Source organism: Xiphophorus hellerii, chromosome 22, assembly GCF_003331165.1.
Source record: "Xiphophorus hellerii strain 12219 chromosome 22, Xiphophorus_hellerii-4.1, whole genome shotgun sequence".
Taxonomy (NCBI): Eukaryota; Metazoa; Chordata; class Actinopteri; order Cyprinodontiformes; family Poeciliidae; genus Xiphophorus; species Xiphophorus hellerii.
Genome location: NC_045693.1, coordinates 12,884,389 through 12,902,126, shown reverse-complemented (window position 1 = coordinate 12,902,126; position 17,738 = coordinate 12,884,389). Strand labels below are relative to the sequence as shown.

The window sequence follows — 17,738 nt, the reverse complement described above, 5'->3', positions numbered from 1 at the left end:
TTTCAAATTGTCACAGTGCTCTATTTTGGTATGCTCTCTGAATGGTTTTGGAGCACTTTTGGTGAAGCTGGCTCACAAACACTTCAAGCTGAAACTTCCTGGAAACAAATCAACAAATGGACTTTCTTGGGTAGCATCTGCTCAGATGGAACCAATTCAGTCAAAGATGGAAAGAAATGACTAGGCTAATAAGAGTTAGCTATTTATGGTACTAATGATTAAAGCAGCTGACCCAACCATCCAAGAAAAGATTTCCTATGTCACAAATACATTGCCCTATCAATGTTTTGCATTCAGCCATCTTTATGCTGAAACCAGTAAACAAAATCCAGTACAAGCAATTGCAATTCATTTTCTCTGTCCAGGTCTCAGAGGGTTCTTCAAATTAGGAAAATAAACCACATTGTGGAAACCAAAGCACACAGAGATCAGGGCAAGATAAGGTTACAAAACATTTTAAAGCTTTGAAAATATTATTCCATCCTTTGAATATGGAAAGAGTATGCTGCAACAAGTAAAGCTCCCAAGTAACTCTCAAGAAGCGCATCACCAAGAAAAGAAGTTAAGAGACCCACTGCATATATGGAGATTGTACAGAGCTGTGCACCTAAGTTGAGAAAATCTTTTGACAAAAAAAAAAACAACTGAATACAAATAAACTTCACAAGAGAGATTCATTCACACTTTTTAGATTTTTATTTAAATATATATATATGTATATATATATAGGCAGAAAATGTGAAAAAGTTCAATGCTCTGAATACTTTTGCAAGATACTGTAATTTAACAGGCCCCCAGAAAATAAAATAATAAAAAATATATATATATATAGATTGATTTTGCATTATGCGTTAAAGAAAACTGAAAAAATAATTATACTCTAAATATTTGTTCGCCTCCTGTCATAAAGAACAGCCACCTATGTGAACAAATCCCTTCTCCATCCTTAATTTAAAAAGGCAATCAGATCCATTCCCGTGTCCATTATGTTTGCATTCTCCGCATGAATTCAGCCAGCAGGCAAAGGAGGCTGTTGCAGACTCATTGATAACGTATTGTCACTGACAAACTGTTGAAGCAAGGAGCTTACGCGGGATTTAATTGACTGTTGAGTGTTAAATAAATGCCTCTTAAAATATCAGGGCAAAGCGTTTGAAGAAAATAATAAAAAAAACAAAACAAGGAAAGGTCGAAAGTTGTTGAATAGGCGCGCAGGATACACAAGCGCTCCCCTGTGAACACATGTCTGAGGAGAGCGTGAATGGAGAAACTGCACCTGCAAAGAAACAGACAAGTAACTCGCAACAACTTTTTTTCCCCACCCCGAAGACAGCTCAAGTTGTCCCGCAAGCGTTTGTTATTCCAGCAACGTGAAAGGTGGAAGCAGTGGCTTTGACCCACTAGAGAAGTAGGAGAGGAGCTTGCAAACCAGGTCCTATTGATAGAGCGTATGGATACAGTTCCGATCATATTTACTCCACCTGTCCTGTGGAAAAAAGAAATCACTACAAAAACTCCATAAACATATTCCTGCTTGGGAAAAAAACAGCAGTGTTGTCTGAGCACTGAGGAGGGTCCAGTTCACGGGGGAAACCCTTTTGACTCGAAATAAGAGAAGGCTGTGTTGGGTATATATAAAAAAAGAAGAAAAAAAAGAAAAAAGGGGAGGAGGATGGCAGGAAAGAAAGTGGTGGTGGTGCCAGACGCAGCGGCAGTAAGAAGCGTACGTACGTGCTTTATCTTAGCGGCTGAGTGTGACGTGATATTGCAGCCTTGCTTCGAGAGCTCTGCAAGCACCAAGCAAAAGCGCGTCTATTTCTCTTTGTGTTATAACTCACAAGTCAAGCCAAACATCTCACATCCACCCACCAAAAGGATCTTTGCTTTCTTTTACCCCTCTACTCATCTTTTTTTTCCAAAACGAGTGGAGAAACGCGACTTTACCAGAGGCGAAACCATTTGGGAGAAAAAAATAGAGACGATTTAATTTATGGTAACACAGTAAAGAATTCGCTCGCTTCTTCTCATCACTCCAAGAATTTCTTGTTTCCTTCTCCTTTTTTTCCCTGTCTCCTCTCTCTCTCTTGGTATTTCTCTCTTCTGCTCGGTGGCTGTCGTGCGTTTGTTGCGCTCCGGTTTTGATGGGAAAAAGCCAGCAGAAGAAGAGGAAGAGGACAGGGAGGATATGAGCGGGCAGAGCGGAGTGTAACGCATTTTATTTCCATCCACTGAACCATCTTGTTGCGCCGGACTTCTATTGTCGGGAATGGGGAGTATTGATTCACCGAAGGGCTGCAGAATTTATTTATAAGGATGTGGCCAGTGTTGGAAAAATAGCCATAGCTTCCGCAGTGTAAGGTAAGATATTGTTTTAATTGTAACAATGATTACGATTGTCAGAGATGAGGTAATTTTCCTGTGTCATGTCTCTGATAAAGTTGTTACGTATTTGCCCCGTCAATATTCAACAAGACGAACGTTTATCCGCTCGCATTAGTCTGGGGTGCTTAACAGATGATTTTTTTAAAGAGCTGATCTCCCCCTTAAGAGACAAAAATCACTTTAAAGTGCTGCGGTATGAGATGTAGTCCCTACGTGCCTTTTTATTCACATCTACTCTTAAGACAAAATTGCTCCAGGAAGCCTGGGCAGTAAAATCGGGACTCTCTTGACGAGCGATTTCTCATCTCCGGAATACTGATTTATTTTTTTGTTTATTTTTATTTTTTTGTGAATGCCTTGCATGGCCACAAATCTTGCGGGAGGGCTGTGGGATCATATGGGTTTACATATCGCAGCAAAAGCTGATCTAACTCTGCACAGCTTCCGCAAATCCTTACATGACACATATTATGCCAGTCTGCTCTAACGGAGAGCCCCCCCACCCCCTCATCATCATCATCCTAAAAGAAGTTGGGAGACGCAAATGTATTTATTCTCTGAAAAACTGCAATCTGCAGCCTACTTTGGGATTTTTGACGCCTACACTCACATACACACGTGCGCGCGCACACAGGGGGTACGCAGGGTTTGAGAAACGCGCACACGCATGCACATTCTGCTGTGACACTGCTCACAGCTGCATTGCCTGTAGGATTAAAGCAATCAGGACATCGCATTGCATTCTCTCCCTCTCCCCTCTCATGGGCCTGCGTTCATGCAACACTCACGCACGCGCCAACACACGCTCAAACCCACTCAAATACTGGCTCTTTATCAAATTACATTATCAAATATGCCAAGCTCTGAATTCGAGAGCAGGTTCGTGCGTATTTCTGAAAGCGCGTAGAAAGAAAGAGAGCGAGAGAGAGAGAGAAAAAAAACAATGGTCATGCATGAGGATGCATTAAAGACATATTGGCTTATTTATGATTTTTAAATGAAATTCACCCTCCTCTCATTATCTGACTGTCCAGACTATAGTCAAAAGAATACAGTTTGACTGAAAAGACCCTGGTTACTGCATTAAAAAACAAACCGTCGCATACTGAAACTCGTGAGGACCTCCATGCCAATATTCGCAATTTGTGTTTGATCAATATGCCATTCCAAACAGCTATATTCGAATATCTCCTGAGACGGTGCCAATCCAAATATGACCCAATTAATAAAGTCTAAATGACTCACATTATTGCGCCCACCTCCCTCAAAAATAAATAATAAAAAACACAAAAGGGCTTAAGCTGCCACAAGGTGGCAATGTTTGCACAAAGTATAGTGGAAAAAGGAGACAGGATGAGGGGGATGCAAAAGACATTCTGCTGAGGTTAATGTGTCTTTTTTCACCCTCTCCATGGAAGGACTTGGCGAGAACTATGTGAAGCATGTCAATTAGACTTGACAGAAATCATCCATAATGTGTCTGTGCTCTGATTTAATATTCTTTTTGCATGATGTTCTTCATCTTTCCCTGCAGGCCAAATGACATAGGATGAAGGCTGTTCGAAACCTGTTGATTTATATATTTTCCACCTATCTTCTGGTTATGTTTGGATTAACTGGTGCCCAAGATTATTGGTGTTCCACTCTGGTCAAGGGGGTCATTTATGGATCATACTCGGTGTCTGAAATGTTTCCCAAGAACTACACAAACTGTACATGGACGCTGGAGAACCCAGACCCAACCAAATACAGCATCTACCTTAAACTATACAAGCGAGACTTGAGCTGCTCTGAATACTCTTTGCTTGCTTATCAGTTTGATCACTACTCACACGAGAAGATAAACGAGTTGCTCAAAGTGAACGCATCCATTGTATATCTCTGTGATTCAAAGAATAATTACATATTTTTGCTGTACGACAAAAATTTTGCTCAGCTGCGGAGAGTTTTTCCTTACGATTACAATGGATTGACGCCGCAGAAGCTGGATGAGGAGGAGCAGTCTATCCTGGAGTTCTTAGTATTGAATAAGGCGAGCCCTAGCCAGTTTGGGTGTCAAGTGCTTTGTACGTGGCTGGAGAACTGCCTGAAAGCAGAGAAAGGGACAGTGGAGGCATGTGGGATCGTGTACACCAAATGCACATGTCCTCAGCATTTAGGCGATGGAGAATCAGAGAGCATGCTCATGCTCAATAATGTGGTTTTACCTTTAAACCCACAAACGGAGGGTTGCTTGTCACCTCAGCTACATGTCGGTCAAATCTGCAATCTGAGTGCAGAAGTAAGACGGCCTCCTAAAGAAGGTAAGTATCCACTTATCTTATTTGTTTTGCTCAACTAGTAGAAGATGTAATGCACTCTACTGTCTGCATAGATAAGATAGTAAACATGTCAATGAAATGTGCACGTCTGTCACTCCTTCCTCTGCCCTAAATGCATGTTTGAACTATGATGGCCCATGAAACAAAGAGCACACATAGATATATGGACTGCAGTTGACTTAGAAATGTGTCAACTGCAGATTCAAAGCTGACAGGGGAGTTGGGTGTAGTAAAGACCACGCTTGCACAAAGCAGACCACCTAAGGGGTTCTTTCATTTGGTCAGACTAAATTAAAAACGCATTGCAGTGAATTTAAAATGGATGTTTTTTTGGTTTTTTTTGTGCACATCAGCACAAAGCTAAAATGGCTGCAAATCCAAAGATACTCTGTTTGTGTTTGTTTATACATTTATGTCACAGTCATCCTTACAACAATTGACAGTACTAATCTGGACACATTTTTCTTTATTATTTGGCATTCAAGCCACTCAAAAAGGATGGGATCATTGATGCAGCAGTGTCAAATTACATTGTCCAAGCCAGGACTTAAAACTTTGGTGCTTTGTCTTAAATTCTAAAAGCTGTAGTTCTTTTCAAAAGTATTCATACCCCTTGAATTTTTTAATATCTTCTAAAAACCTTAACATAATAGATTTTGTTGTGATAGACAAATGCAACATTATTCAAAACTGTATAGTGAAAGGAAAAGAATATATGCATTTTTGCAAAAATGTTTTAAAATCAAAATCAAATATGAATGAACTGCCTTTAAAAAGGAAAAGAAAACACCCAATATCTCCAGCTCCCAGCATCTTAGGGACCATTACTTAAAAAATCCTGAAAAAAGATTATCAAACATGGCCATCCACCTACACTGACAAACAGACAAGAGGTTTATGGTAACTGTGGTGGAGCTGCAGAGATCCACAACTCAGGTGGAAGAATCTGTTGTGCAGTCCACAAATGTATCCTTTATGAAAGAGTGGTAAGATTGTGGAATTATTAAAATAAATTCATATGAATTAAAAATGCTGATATTTACGAGCTATGTAAAGGAAACAGCAAACATTGTGGAGGTAGTCTCCTGTGGTCAGATTAGAAAATTTATCTTTTTGGCGTATATGAAAAATACTGTGTGGCTGAAAACTAACACCCTAAACTTACCACCTCCACCATAAAGCATAGTGGCAGCATGATGCTGTGGAGATGCTTTTCTCCTGCATGAACATGGAAGTTGGTCAGAGTTGATAGATGGAAATAAGTATATGACAATCAGAAAATCTGTGAGATACTGGAAAAGACTTGAGACTATGGTTAACATTTTGGCAGGATGATGACACTATTGTCATTACCAGAGCTTCAGTGTAATTGTTGAGTTCAAAAGATTATTTGGTTCAATAGTGTAGAACAAAATCTGTCTGAGATTATATACTAAGATTCTCAGATAGGTCTAGTTCACAGGCCAGTAATGTTTCACAAACACTCCATGTCCAACATGAGTAAATTTGAAATTTTCTGCAATAAATGTGGTCAACAATTTTAGATGTGCAAAATGTCACAGTAATAATAATCACAGTGAAATGAAATGATTATACCTATGCCACACATTTAGTTTTTATAAGAAAATGTAAAATTGTGTATTCTTTCCCTGCCACTTTACAATTATGAGCTATTTTGTGGTAGTCTATCACATACAATCCCAAAAAACTACATTTACATGTATAGTTGTTACAGCTGAACATGTGTAAATCAAAGGGGGTATTGATACTTTTACCAGACACTGTAATCAACAATGTTTGAATAAAACCTTCACAGTTTTGGAGGTGTTCAGCAGGTATGTTGCCCATTCAGTGTTGCCATAGAGCAATGCAACGTCTTTTTTTGTGTTTGTTGGAAATCAGCAATAATTTATGCAGTGGAATGCTTACTGGAGAAAATGTCACAATCATGGTACCTGTTTGCTATTGAAATTCACACATTCACATGATATGCATACATCCCCACGCATTCACACATTAATGAGCTGTCATGATAAGGATCGTTTTTAGTTTCTGAATTAGGTTTGCACCCTTAGAAGAGGGTGTTTTTCAAGGTATTAGATATGTGTTGTTTTCTTCCCTTATATCTGGAAAGTTGTTTTTAGACGCGTGAATGGTTATGTTTTAACATAAGTATGTAAAACAAACAAACAAAAAAAAGAAATAAAATAAAACCTCACACAGTTTAGTTTGTGGCATACTTCAGGAAAGCTACTTTCACTGAATTTTTAATATGAGTTACAACAACATTTAATTTCCCTTTGGGAAAAAATTAAGAATTTTTGAATTGTAATTGAGTTGAATTGAATTTCCCACCAGACACAAAGGACGAACACAGACCCAATAACAATAAATTAACTTTTAGGATTTTGGTAGAAAGATTTTGCTAGCAGAAACATGTTTAAGTAAAACAAGCAGCATCCTGGAAAACAGGTGGCAGTTCTCTTATCCAGGCAAATAGCAAAATGTGTATTGCAGATGTTAAGCAGTTTGGTCAACTCCCCCTGAGAGTTGCTAAAAGCATTAAAATCTGTGGGACATGTTTGAATTGTGTAATTTCTGTTATTTTAAAGATAACTTTTACACAGTAATACTATTATGAGTCATTCTCTAAATAATGTAACAAGTATGGATGACAAAACCACTTTAACTGCAATTCGACAACCACTTCAGTCCCTTAAGCAATAATGTATGTAGTATCTGATGTAAATTACTATTAAAATTCAGCCTGCGGTCAAGTAACAAGTGTAGGGAGAGCGAGTATGATTCAGCTTTGTATTACTTTTTTTTTCATTACTGTATGATGTAGTGACAGACATACTACCAGGAAGCATTATTATTACTTTCATGAAAAAATATTTTCTGCTTCAAAATAACATTTCACATATTTTTTCTGTTCGCATGTTAATAACAGCTTAAGAGTACAGCTTATTTTTTTTCTCCTCTCAGAAGATTTTCTACGAGCTTCTATTTATAGAGTTGGTTGATGGGAGGTTTTAATAAATCCTTTTTCATCTGGATAACCGGGAGATCACCACTGGGTTTAAAAGAGCACTGTGCTTCCTGTGGCATCGTAGTGACAGAGTGGGTGTTGCTGATGAAGAGCAAAGCATTACAAACAGCCGACAAGAGCTCCATTTGATAAAAATCACACGTCTTTGATCTTCTCAGTTCCTGGTAGGCCATTGCTTTTGGAGCACATCAAAGAAAAGCAAGGCTGGAGGTTGTATACTCAAGCTATTGGAACCTCAATACCCCAGCGGTATTCCACATTGAAGAAGTATAGCACTTAAAGGTTAAAGCTCTTACCTAGTTAAGGTGATTAGGCAGACTAGAAAAAGACAGACCTCATTTCTTAATATTGTATCATTTTCAAAAGCCAAACCGGCAAAACAGCATCCAGATGTGCCACTTGGATGACTCATATATTCTGTGTTATTTTTAATCACACGTTCCCCTTTCATGAATAAAAAAGTTGTAAACGGAGGCACAGTGGCACTCACAGCATGGCAGATTAAAATTCTCCTTCTCTTTTTTTTTGTCCTGGGTGTTCTCTGTTTGTGTGGGTTTTTCCTCCCACGTCCCTCACAATCAAAATCAAGCAGGCTGATGAGTCTTAGCTCCTGCAAAGTGAATGACGGTGTTCTTCTTCCTCTTCTTCCTTTTGCTTTGAAATCCAATTAATGCTCGGATTAGCTCAAGCTAGTGTGACTGAATTTTGGAGCATGGGAGGTAATTGCTGGTTTAAGCAAAGGGAAGCTTTAGAGTGTTTTACAGATTTCCACTTTTAACATAAATTTAAGGTGAGAGTAGGCAGACGTTCAGTAGCCAAACTCTTTGGTACCATGGGTTGGCATGAAATTCTCATAGCATTTGAACCTTAAGCAAAAATTTGTTAGCTCTATATTATAAGGGTATTTGCATAAAAGATGGGGTTAGTGTCATTCAAAAGAGAAAAGCCAGAACTACTGCTATTAACAAATATTGATTATTGATTACTGATTATTTGAAATTATATAATTGATAGTAATAGCATATAGTTTCTTGTATTTTGTGCTTTCTAGTTTAACTCTGGAGAATAAAATGGTTAAGTATTAGCAATGCAATTCACAAAAAATGGAGTTTGATGCATTACTTCATTAAATCACAGTTCGGTATGTATTTGCTACATTTAAGTCAAGAGAAATGAAGAACATTGCTTTCTTTATTTGACATTAACAAAGATTGTTTACATTTTCTGGCAATAATGTAAGATACAATCTGAGTGTGTTTCCAGAATGAAGACTCAAATTGTCTTTGGGCATTGGTTGACCACTGCAGGAGTTGAGCCTGCACTTAACTTATTTTACTTTATACCTGTGATCTGTACGTTATGCTTAATGTCGTCTCAAGTGAGCAATTACATTCCAGATATAGTAAGCTGCATCCTTTCGCTGTTAAACCTTCCTGACAAAAACCTTTGGTTTGGTCAACCTTTCTTTCTCCATTGTCTCTATAGCTGACTAAGACTCCATAATTTTCCTGTATAGAAGACTTCAGTGCTTGTTGGAATGCGTTAAACTCTGCTTTGGTGCCTCTTTTAAAAGTTGTAATGTAGATGTTTCTTCTCCACGTGTAGGAGTTTAAAGTAATTCTGTAACATGTGCTGAACTGAAAGGCATACACCAAGACATTTGGCACGCGTAAAATTAAAAGTTCACTTACCTGCTGGGGTAGCTTGCCTTAAGTTGGCTGATTAGAAGATAGGCCACCCTGACTTTGCTGACTGTTTAAAAAAGTGCTATGTTCATAAGACTGGTGTAGTGGTGCTTCTTTAGTTCACACGGAAAGTCTTATTTTTATTTTATTTATAAATTTTTTTTTTTTTGCATTTGGAAATGTTTCCAAATAGATTAATTTGCCTTTCTTCAGCCACTGGAGAGTGGTGAAAAGTCACGTTTTGATAAGGGCTGATCTGATACTTTCCTTTTTCAATCTCATTAAATGGACCTTAACCTAAAGAAGTCTCCAGGAATTATTGTTTTTTTCCATTTTACCATTCTATATCTCAGCATCAGTAGCCACTTCATGCTTATACTTTGTAGACTCTGGCTGCTGGAAAAAAAAATCTACCTCTAGCATTATTTTGTCAAGTGATTTTGTCATGTCTTCACAGAAAACTAGAAGTTGCCAGTTTTCAAGGATTAGAGAGAATAGAGAGAAAAAAGGTTCTCTATGGGCCACTGTCTTAGAGAAATGTCCTCCGAAGTTTCCCCCAAGGACAATACTGTAGAGCAATATGAAAACCTGAAAACAATTCTTGTTCCTGAAATTAGAGTCACTTTAATCCTATATTTTCTGCATGACTGATAGCAACTTATTTTACCCAAACATTGAACTTTGAAATAACTGCATCACCTTATAACTCCATTATAACAATGAGTAGGCTAGAATTGAGTTTGACATCACAGATATTTGTCCTATTTATTTCAGAAAAAGGAATTATTACAATAAAGTGCATGATCTAGCTCAGTGTTTTATCCGGCGTCTCTAAGTAAGAAATAATTCAGCTATTATAGAAACAAAAGAAGGAAGGAGATTTCCCCAAGTGAAATTGCCAAGATTCTCAAAAGAAGCTTTTTCATCTCAACAGCTTCTTACGACACAGACAATATGTCGTGTAGAAAATGACAAAAGGATTTATTAGCAAATTAAATGTGTATGAAGCGTTATGATGCACCGTCACCCGCCAAAGTCCTGAGCACTGCAGCAGCTTAGCCTGGCTGCTGCATATAGTGAGGGCCTTTATTCACTTTGGATCTCTGTCAAGTCACTCAGTAGTCACACTGCATTATACTCACTCCCATTGTTCAGTACACTTGGAGGCCATTTTAGTTCCAATTCAGTGAAGGAAAGCGCTCAGATCAACAGCACAGAATCTGTTTTGTCTTATACAGGCATTATCTGTCATTAGTTACAGTAGGCATCTCAAATAGCCTGTGTCCCAATTGCCTTAGAAATCCCTCCTTTTTAAGGTTTTCTGAGCCCTCAGCAGATATTTTTTCGATGTTAAGTTGTTGGATTTTTAGGTTTAGTATCTTTCTCGCTTGTTTATGTAGCTGAGTTCACTTTTCAAATGTTTGCATACAACTGTTCCTGCAGCATACATGATACATACAGTTCAGAAAATGTCAAATATCAAAAGCAGAAACAATGAGCTAAATTGTTACTTTATATTTTATATAGAGTATAAAATGTATAAGCAGTTCTGAAGGTCTGGTACAAATCTATAAAATGCATATTTCATAAATAATCTATGCTCTTAAGGCACTTTGAGATGACTCCTTTATTATTATTATGTATTGGAGAACAAAAAGTGCTCTTTTGTTTAATTGTTTTCTTAAAATAATTATTTTTTTCTGCATTTCATATTTCTTACAATCCAGCAGTAAAGGAAAGTGTTTTCTGCATCTAGGTTATGTTGCAAAGCTAAAAAATAAAGTACATTCATAAACATATGGAAAAGATACTGTACATTTTACCAGCTAGTTTCTTACTAATTATTACTACTGTCCAGTTTGTCTTCTCCCTCTGAGGCTCTTTAGTTTTGTCATTAAATAATTTTATACACCAGCTAAGGAATGCCTTATGGAAGAAAAGCATATTTTTAGTTCCAATCTGTAAACTAATAAACCATCATTCTTGAACATTTTGATACAATGGTGCTTTTTATATCTTTTATTTACACTAAAGTTATGTCGAAAATTATTTACACCCTGGCAGACTTAGATGTAAATTCTTCTAATTTAACCAAGAGGTTTGTGGAAATGAGACAGGCATATTTTAAAAGATAGTAAAACAACAACAAAAAAAGAGAAACAAATTAAAATAAACTATTTGTTTTCATTTACATATTACCAAATAGAATGTAATATATATATACAGTACAGACCAAAAGTTTGGACACACAGTTGTGTCCAAACCTTTGGTCTGTACTGTATATCAGTGGATATTTGTCACTGATGAAAATATTCTTCCAAACCATACATAAAATTATAACACCTAATTATTTAGTAATTAAAATTAGTGTAATGAAAGTCTGTAAGCCTGAGTTTGATGAATAAGGACACGATTTACAGCAGTGGTTACATATCTGGAGGACTTCTTCCTAAAAATAGGGGTGGCAAAAATCTCACTTGCTGCACAAATGTTTACAACATGTAGTCTTCAGATTCAGTTATGTCATATTGCCCTTTCCTTCTTCTCTATACAAAACATTTTGTTTCTCTCTACTTCAAAAGGCAATGAGTTTTCTATGTTGTTGCTAGATTACCACACCCCCCTCCCAATGATTTCCTCTTCAATTGAATTTATTTATAAATCATTTTCCGTTAACTAAAACAAGCTCTTTACATTTAGTTAATTCCTGACCCTTGTTTGGGCCAAATGGCTGATAAAATATGAGAGATTATTGACCAAACCAAAACAGGTCTCTGTGAGACCGTCATTTATCATTGAGACCATCTCACTGACCTCTTTCTTAATATTTATTGAGGCAACATAACCACAGTTCATTACAGTACACTAACAGCACATTATAGAAAATTATCTTTTAGCCCTGGTTGCCAAAGTAGGTGTGACAGATAACCTTGGCAGTTGGAGAATGATGCACATTTGGTTCAAAACACATTTCATACTTGATAAATCAGTTATAAAAAACCCCCCGATAAACAAAGGTACAAAATAGAAAGGAAGTGAAATGACCAACACTCTAGTTTTACACATTTACAGAAAAATAAAGCACTTACTGGAACAAAACAACTCTGTGAAAAGATTAAGTGCATTGAAAACTGTTGTGAAAGGCAATGCTACCTTTGGCATGTGTTTCTTTTTTATTAAAAAGAAAAATATCAATAGACAGCTTTTGATAAACAGAAAGCAGATGTGTTTTTGATTTTTGATGAAAATGCCATTCCTTGCAGATTCATTTGATTGCCTCACCTGTGTACAGTAGCACCTATAAACAGATGCTGCGCACTGAATGTGCCAACTGCAGCATAGAGTTAGAAATGTCAAATGAAGGCTTCAGGAATATTCACTGCTAGTGAAAAAGTCTATTGGTAAAGTCTGTGTGTATCTTCATGCGGCAAAAACACAGTTTGCAGTTAGCACTCTTGTGCTGACAAAGATGTGATGAAAAGTACTCATCATGACTTTGAAACCTTTAGAAAGGTTTAATAACTAGATTACCTTGGCTGTGAAGATCAGAAAATTGTGTTCAGTTACAAAGAAATATTTTGAGAAAAACAGATGTAAAATTTTCTTTTTTCAAGGGAAACCTTCCTCAGACTTACCATAGATAGGCTATTCTCTTACTCACATTGCCATACTTGTCATAGACCCCAGGACCCATGTAGCAAATAAAAAGCAATATCTATAATATGCAGTCAGAAACATGCCCGACATCTGATTTCTTAACACTGAAGCTGCTCAAGGAGGCCATGTGTTTGTTTGAGAAAATAAGTTCTGTGTTATGCTCACAACAGCATGAACTGACTTGAAATATGAGAGGAATGCTTCAAGGGAAACAACTGTTTAACAGTATTTGGCTTTTAAAAAGCAATAACCATTTGGAGTGGTGTGGATTCACATGATTAGGTCTGTAACTTTGTTTTTTTTTATGCCAGTGAAAAGCAAATGTTTTCAGCAATAAATAGGGCAATTAAAGATCAGAATATTTAAAATACACATAATACTTCTTTGCAGAAATCTCTTTATAAATCATTCTCAAGTTGCAAAAAAGGAAAGAAAGAAAAAAATAATGTCAAGAAGTAACTGAACCATAAGCAAAGGCAAATTCAGAGCATATTATCAACATCTTAGCAGGTGTTAGTAGCTTATAAACAGCCCATGTAGTTAGCTCGGTTGCTTCCAGTTCTTATGAGGGTTTTTATGTTTCGAATTTCTGTGAAAATGTGTGTATCAGATGGTTATGTTGTAGATGCTTGTATATTCAGTAAGGATATCTGCAGGTCTACAGATGTGTTTATTTGAAAATGCTCAGGATTTGGTTCTGCACAATGTCTGATTTTAGCATTTGCTTGCATTTGAGAATATTCTACCTTCTCTCTACCTGCCACAGACTGCAGCACAAGTCCAAAAGATTATTGTTCCACTTCTTTAACTACAGTCAGAGCAGTTGATTTTATAAACTTCCAGTTTCCTCTTTTTAAAAAAAAAAATCAAAACAGATCTTTGCTCAAAGTGGCTGAAAAGTTCTTTATTAACTTAACTCAACTCACAAGACTCTTTTTGTACCAGCCAGTATTTGAAGGTTGTGCTGTGAAGTTCTGAGTATAAATTATGAGATGAGGATGAAGATAAGGTTCTCTTCAGATGATTCTTTCATGAAAGTCCTATTTATATGTGTGTGTGCGGGGGGGTGCGTGCGTGTGTGTGTATGTGGCTTAGTAGATCAAGGCACAAACCTCAAAAGTCATTTGAGTTTACTGAAGATCTTCTGCTTTTAAGCAAGGCTTTAATTTCCCTCTCTAGTCATACGAAGTTCTTGGAAAGTTTGCTTGGTTTTTCAAAACTCAATATTTTCTGTTTTATTACCATGTGTTGAGGACCTTTCAAACACAAGATGGAGATGAATTGCATTATGATCTTAACAATTTTTTTGATTACATGTGAAAATGAATTATTTTAAATTTTATAGTGCTTAACTGCTCTATAATGTCCCTTTCAAAAGAAAGAAAACATAGCCTAAATAAGGGAGTTTAAGTCCGAGTCATTGACAAAGATTTCTAGGTGCGAAAGCCTCTTGAGATTCCAAAGTGTGTGTTATCTACCACAATGTTAGGAAAGGGCTTTTAGTCACCTACTGTATATTTGTACTAACTTAACTTCTTAGATTTTAAAGGTGTATAATTCAGTTTATTTCAATTAAATTTAGTGTGACAAAGTAGTTAACTGTAATAAAGTGGAAGGGAGATAGCACATAATTCACAATATTTACAGTATAACAATGGATCTGCATTCATCCCTCTAGTTTGACAGTGTTAGCTAATTATATGTTACCTAATTAGAAAGTGGACTCCATTTGTGTCCCATTTAATTTCAATATAAGCACACTTCTCTTATAAAGGCCTGAGAGTTTTGTAAGGGATCATTTGTGAACAAATAGCATCATAAAAACCAAGGAATACAAGAGATCAGAAATAAAATTGTGGAGAAGATTGACAATCTGTCAGTTACCAGATTTTGAGATGGATCGAATATGGTGTCCAAGTCTGGGATGATGCTCAGATGATGTCATGGGAATATTTTTTAATTGAATTAGTTATATCAGGAATGTGAATTGTAACCTGTCAAAATGACAGCTGACCTTCAGATTTTTCCTTAATTTAAAAAAAACAAAAACTGGTCGACTCCTCAAAATATTTGGTTAATGAGACACCTGATAAAGAATGCTTTTCTTTAGCCGAGACACGAGACTTGGTGAAAGCTAATTAGAAAATTTAATAAATCCATATAAGCAGTTCTGGAAGAGCTTGTAGATGCTGCAAACTCTCAGAGACTGGCAACTTCAGTCAGGACAATGACCCTAAACATACCATCAGAGCCTAAATGGTATGATTCAGAAGTGTTAGAAGAACCCAAAGTCAAACCTCAGATTCTAAATGTAAGCAAAATGTTCTATGCAAAAAAATTTTTTCCAAGCCAACATTGTTACATTTTTATACACTAAAAGGATCAGTATTTCAAATGCAGCTTCCTATTTTAGTTACCTTCCATCACAAGTCATTAAATACCAAAGCAAAATTTTTAAATTTACCCAAACAGGTTCAAACTTGATCAAACTCATATTTTAATCAATATATCTGTTTTTTTCTTTCTCAGTGCTTTGCCTTAGACATATTAACAAGTCTCTCTTTTTACCTTTATTGTCTACAACAAACAATATAAACATCATGAGTAATGGTTGTTGCACATAATATTACAGTAGGATTTGTAATCAGAGAAATGGCTTATGTAATGGATTCAATCCTGTGATGTGAGGATTCAACGCCTTTCGTTCCTAAAACTGTGGCGCTTATCCAGAAAAATCAAATATGAGCCATAAGTGAATGTGCAAGTCAGATTTATTAGTGTTTGCATTCCACCTATATGCATCTTTTGTGTTATGAATCATGGCTAGATTTGTGCACCTGTAGATCTGGTCTTCTACAATGGCTCATGAATTATTATTGAAAATCCACAGGTTTATCAGACATGCTTTGAAGTTTCTGTTTAGCTCTTCCAGCTTTGCTTGTTACAAAAAGGTGAACAAAACCAAAGTCATAGGCATCAACTGCCACTGATTTGTGATGTGGAAATGCTGAAAATAGGCCTGGCTTAGCCAGAATTGATCATGTAGGGGTTAGAAAAGCAGCTACTTTATCTTTTTGATTTTTCACAGTATAGACAACTTCTGTCACATTGCTTTGCAGATCAAATTCCTCTTTTACTATTATTGCCCTGATGACTATATGGATGGTATTTTTTCCATATTTTGCCAAAAGCTTTAATATGCATTAGATATGCACTGGTCAGAATTCTGTGGCCTATTTATGGTTCTTTGGTTTTTGCAAAGCATTACTATGCAAATACAGACTATAGCTGAGTTCAGCTTTACTTAAATGTTACAGAATTAGAAAATTTTGGAACAACTTTGAAAATATATTTCATTGCCCTCTTGTTGTAATCAGTCTTTACTTGTTCACTTTAACGCCACCTGTTGCCACCTTTGTCATTTTAACACTGGTATGTTAAACATGGTTTTGCATCTTATGTTAGTTACTAGCTTATCTAACATTAGAAAAACATAAGTAAATATGTAAATATTCTGGAGAATGCACAATATCAGTTTTACTGAGATTTCCAAGCGGCTATAAGTATTCCCAAAATCAGCATGTTTCATGAAAGGAGGGACGTTAAATAGCTGCAAAGATGAAATAGTAACTTTGATGTACCCTCTTCAGCCTTCCTGTTGGAGATTTTGCTTTCTCCTGTGGCCTGAATAAATAACACACATTTTGACAATAATTTCAAATTATTTGAAATTTTCTTTCAAATAATTTCAAACATTGTTGTACTTCCTGAGACTTCACTTATGCTGAACAGAGCTATTAAGTTTGATTAATGTCAGCATTCACACCAAAGTGTTGCCATTGTTTATCAAGTCAATCAGGGATGATCAGAAGTTGATCTGAGTTCTTACTATATCTTTTGTAATTCATATACAACAGCACTGCTTTGCCACAACTACAATAAACTTTTATTAACCTTATGATTCAGAGGGGCATTAAAAACCCCATCTCATATTAAAATGATTTTTCTGTTCGCATAAATGTAACAAATGATGCATCCCTGTAAATGAAGATGACCTGCCCATCATATAATTATGCTGGTTGTTTATTATCATCATATGCATAATTCAGGGCAACAATTTCTCATTTCTTGCCTTAACAACAAAAACTCTCTTAGGATTGCCCAGAAGAGAAGAGTCATCTTAATTTTATTGCCTGCAGTCAGCACTTGGTGTGAAATGAAGGTTTTAGATTTCTGCAAAACAGCAAATATATGCAATTCAGCTGACTTGTAAAAAGGAATTTATACAACAGTCGTGATTCTCATATGACATTTTTTTTTACAATGCCAAATTGTTCCAAGCACTATTCATCCTCTGACAAAAACATGACCAACATTCATGTGAGTGTACTGCAGCAATACCCCACAGCCTTGATGGGAGAGCAAGACATAGGACTATATTGTTTGGATAAACACACCCAAATATCATCTCCATCTTTTCTTCATAACAAAATAAATAAAAAAAAATAATGTTCACTTTTATGGGGAGAAGCTTAGTGCAGGATAGTTTATCAAGCTCTAGTTGTGTGGAGCTAGAGATTTCAAAGTGAATTATGCTCAACTTTCAAGCTTCTAAGATACATGGTGTCTGCATTTCAGCAC

At 36.4% G+C, this 17,738-nt stretch overlaps 1 protein-coding gene across 7 annotated transcripts in view; it reads left to right on the top strand.

The window, feature by feature from the left end:
• Positions 1 to 782: 782 nt before the first annotated feature.
• The window catches only part of adgrb3 (adhesion G protein-coupled receptor B3), a 126,786-nt gene continuing 109,830 nt past the window's right edge, over positions 783 to 17,738 (top strand). For 2 of the 7 annotated variants that reach the window (XM_032552935.1, XM_032552933.1), the window contains exons 1-2: positions 783 to 2,358; positions 3,917 to 4,685. In XM_032552935.1, coding sequence (XP_032408826.1) covers positions 3,932 to 4,685 — 754 coding nt within the window. In that variant the 5' untranslated portion in view covers positions 783 to 2,358; positions 3,917 to 3,931. Of the gene's footprint in view, positions 2,359 to 3,916; positions 4,686 to 17,738 lie in introns of those variants that run through there. The other 5 variants (XM_032552931.1, XM_032552936.1, XM_032552934.1 and 2 more) reach the window with 4 other exon arrangements.